Source organism: Elephantulus edwardii, unplaced genomic scaffold (genome assembly GCF_000299155.1).
Source record: "Elephantulus edwardii isolate Elephantulus edwardi_28Jun2011 unplaced genomic scaffold, EleEdw1.0 scaffold00254, whole genome shotgun sequence".
NCBI classification, from domain to species: Eukaryota; Metazoa; Chordata; class Mammalia; order Macroscelidea; family Macroscelididae; genus Elephantulus; species Elephantulus edwardii.
In genome coordinates, this window is record NW_006400004.1 from 864,150 (window position 1) to 867,781 (window position 3,632).

Consider the following 3,632-nt stretch of genomic DNA (forward strand, 5'->3'; position numbering starts at 1 on the left):
AAAAAAAAAAGAGTGTTACTTAGAGGCAAAAATGGTGAAACTTCATCTCTCTTAATATGGACATGTTGTCAAGAGGGGCCAGTCCTTGGAAAAGGACATCCTGGAAGGAAAGATGTAGAGTCAAATAAATAGAAGAAGATTCCATCGTGATTAAAAGACACAATGACTGCAACAATGGGCTTCAGTATATAAAAGATAATAAGGATGGTGCAGAACAGGGCATGGTTCAGATTCATAGGGTCACTATGAGATATAAGTGACTTGATTTTACCTAACAATGACAACAATATCTCCAAGGATTTGTTCAGCCTACGAATCCATGGTCCATATCTACATTTCACAAGAGCACAATTAAGTATTCTGGGATTTCCATTTTTTCCAAGAGCCAAAATTTGTTATGATTCACACAGTCAAATACTTTTGTCTTGTCAGTAAGTAACAAGTAAATGTTTTTCTCGTATTTTCTACTTTCAGACAAGATCCATCTGACATCAACAGTGATATCACTGGTGCCAAAGCCTCTTTCAAATCCAGCTTGAATTTCTGGCAGTTCCCTTTATCTATGTAGTGTTCCAGACAGTTTTAACAGTCTTTTGCAAATTTTATTTGCTTATAATCTTAGTGATATTGTTATAAAATTTCCACATTCCATTGAATCACCTTTTCTGGGAATTGGAATAAATATGCATCTATTCCAGTCAATTGGACAATTAGCTGTCTTCTAAATTCCTTGGCATAAGCTAGTGAGTATGTCTGGGCTGCATCTGCTTGTTGTAAGAAGTCAATTGCCAATACCATCAGTTCAGCTTGAACTTCTTCCTTCATTGTCATTCAGTATTGGTTGGCAAATTATTTTTGGTACGATGACTCTATGTATTCCTTCTATCTTCTTTTGATGCTTCCTTCATCACTCAAGAATTTACCCATAAAACTATTCATATTATTACCTGAGGCTTGAATTTATTCTTCAGCTCTTTTAGCTTGAGAAATACCAAGTGAATTCTTTTCTTTGGATTTTGTAACTCCAGATTTTCATATATTTCTTTATAACATTTTGCTTTGTCATCTTGAGCTACCATTTGAAATCTACTGTTCATCGTTTTTTATTGGAGCCTGCATCCAAGGACAGCATGAACCTGCACTGGGAGGCATGGCCAGTGCCTCTTACAAAGGCTGGAGCGTCTACCTCCAGCAACTCCTACCTGCACAGCTCCCTCTTGGTACCACCTTCACCAGTGCCCAGGGAAACTGTAGGTGACCTGCTGAGCAACCAGAGTGAACTCCACAGGCCATAGTCCCCCCCCCTTAGGAGCACAGAGTGCCATATAAGAGGGCCACTCTGGCAATGTTTACCCTTTCCTGATGGCTACAGTCACACATTCAGACTTGCTCCAGCTCTGATTTTCTTTGGCAAGTTTCTTCATTTTGAACCTTTGGTCACACTGCCCACAGACTTCTCCTCCACCCACAGTGGCCCACCTCCATCTTCCAGCAAGGACTCTCTGTACCTGAGAGATCTGCTAGCATAGCCAAGCAGAATAGTGACTTCCTCCAGGCGACCTGACCTCCTTGGAAGATGGGATACCAGGGCTGAGGCTGCAGCTTCCACACCAGCCTAGATCCCTTTGATGACTTCCATGATTCTAGCTAAGGCCTTCAAGGCATTGCCATCGAATTCCCTCTTAGCGGCTTCAGTCACAACATGACATATCTCCTAAGGGTGGTGGTAGTCCCTGAAAGTTCTGACTTCCCAACCAGAGTACCTAAAAGTGTCTCCAGATCAAGCCAGTCCCCAACAACATGCACTATACCTAATGAAACTATTTTCTGATTACTAAAAAAAAAAAGACTAGACCAAATACTTTTTCTTATAATTTGTTTTAAATTGTAGCTTGGGTCTCTAGACTTGAAAATTATGGAAATAACTTGGCAGGGATATTTGATCAGGGCTTCCATCTCCAGATAATAATTGAGTAATTGCATCAGATCTTATCTTCGACCTAGCTATATGTCCCATCTTTCAGGCCAAGATGTAAGTAAATAAATAAATACAGCTTTGCTTCACACAGATATTTTGCCTTAATTTGCAAGGCAGTCACCACACTCCTAGCATGACATGAGGTGATTCAAAAAGGAAAACTAATGTGACAGAATAAGGTAGCTGGACTCCTCATTCAATTCCTAATTCAATCAGAGGCTCCAATAGCTGGTGTATGTGCTAGACTTTCAACAATGTTAGTATTTCCAAGTATCCAGACCCTAACTCTAAACTTATTTAAATCATTTGCTTTTTGGATTAATACATTGCCTCTTTCTTCCCATTTTCAGTAGGTTCATTTGTAAAGCTCTCTGCACACATCCATTGGGCCTGACTTAGCTTTTGCCCTGTCCATTCTCCATGCTGTTTCTGAGCAACTTTGCTTCCCACAAGAAGCTAAAAGTTCACCCTAAAAGGAGTTTTTTATTGTTCCTCTGGGGCATGCATAATTTCCTGTTCTTGAAAAGGGATCTCTCAGATGATGTTCCAAAGCTTGCATTCACAGTCACCTGCACAGAATGTGCCTAAGGTTGAGATGGCAGGACAGTCTTTCAGGTGACAACTTAGAACAACAACCCAGATGCCTGGTTTTATGTTGTAGCTACATTTTTGTAATGTGTCCCTCACAGCAACTACAGGAAACTTGATGCCAGAGAAGCCAGAAGTTTATGTTCTCTCCTAGGAAACTGCGAGCTGCCTTTCTAGAGCAGGGAATAGGACGTTCAAAAATACACACAAGCCTATTTTTTGCAGCAGAGTGGCAAAATTCCCCTGCCCCATCTTTGCACCATGTGTTTGGAAGGCAAAATTCTCCACCACCTCACTGCTCTGCCCTCCAGATATTTCTCAGATTTATTCTTCTTAACATCTCACCTATCTGATAAATGACTGAAAGGACTCCCCAAACGTCACACACACACACACACACACACACACACACACACACACACACACAAGCGCGCGCGCGCACGAGCAAGATGAGTGCTCAGAAAAGAAGGTCCAGATCCCAACAGCCCCTGTACAAAGGGCAGAAAAGTATGTTACTGCCATTCTCCTTGAGAGCCTGGGAGGAGTAGCGAAGAGAGATTCCATAGTGTAACCAGCACTCAGCATTCATCACACACATGTAACTAACAAGCGGTCCTTGAGCTCCTATTAGTACTTTGGGAACAAAAATTATAAGGATAAATGGAATTCTCATTTTTTAACACAAATCCTTCCCTCCTAAGCTCTGAATGCCTATTTTTGGGAGGCTGGAGTATAAGAGACAAGTATCTCAAGGAGGAGGGACATGAGAAATACTACCTGAACCAGATACACTGGGTTGAAGAGGAGAACACTTTTAGATTTTAATAGTCTGTCTAAGAACATATTTGGGTTTGTGACAACCCCATCCTTTCTAGTTTTGTTTGGGGAGTTTTTTTAATAATTAGTGTTGTTATTGTTCAAAACTATCTCAGGAACAGGTTTGAGGCCTTGAGCGCCAATGAGAGTGGACCAAATGAGCTCTGGGAAGATATCAAGAAAATCGTCCATGAAGAATGCAAAAGATCATTACAAAGGCTAAATAAGAAGAAAAGACCAAGATGGATGA

The 3,632-nt window shown here is 40.9% G+C and overlaps 1 protein-coding gene across 1 annotated transcript in view; it reads left to right on the forward strand.

Moving 5' to 3' along the window:
- Positions 1–1,150: 1,150 nt before the first annotated feature.
- LOC102855873 (basigin-like) overlaps positions 1,151–3,632 on the forward strand; it is a 12,206-nt gene continuing 9,724 nt past the window's right edge. The window contains exons 1-2 of the mRNA XM_006899379.1: positions 1,151–1,250; positions 1,892–1,973. Of these exons, the coding sequence (XP_006899441.1) occupies positions 1,151–1,250; positions 1,892–1,973 (182 nt within the window). The remainder of the gene's footprint in view (positions 1,251–1,891; positions 1,974–3,632) is intronic.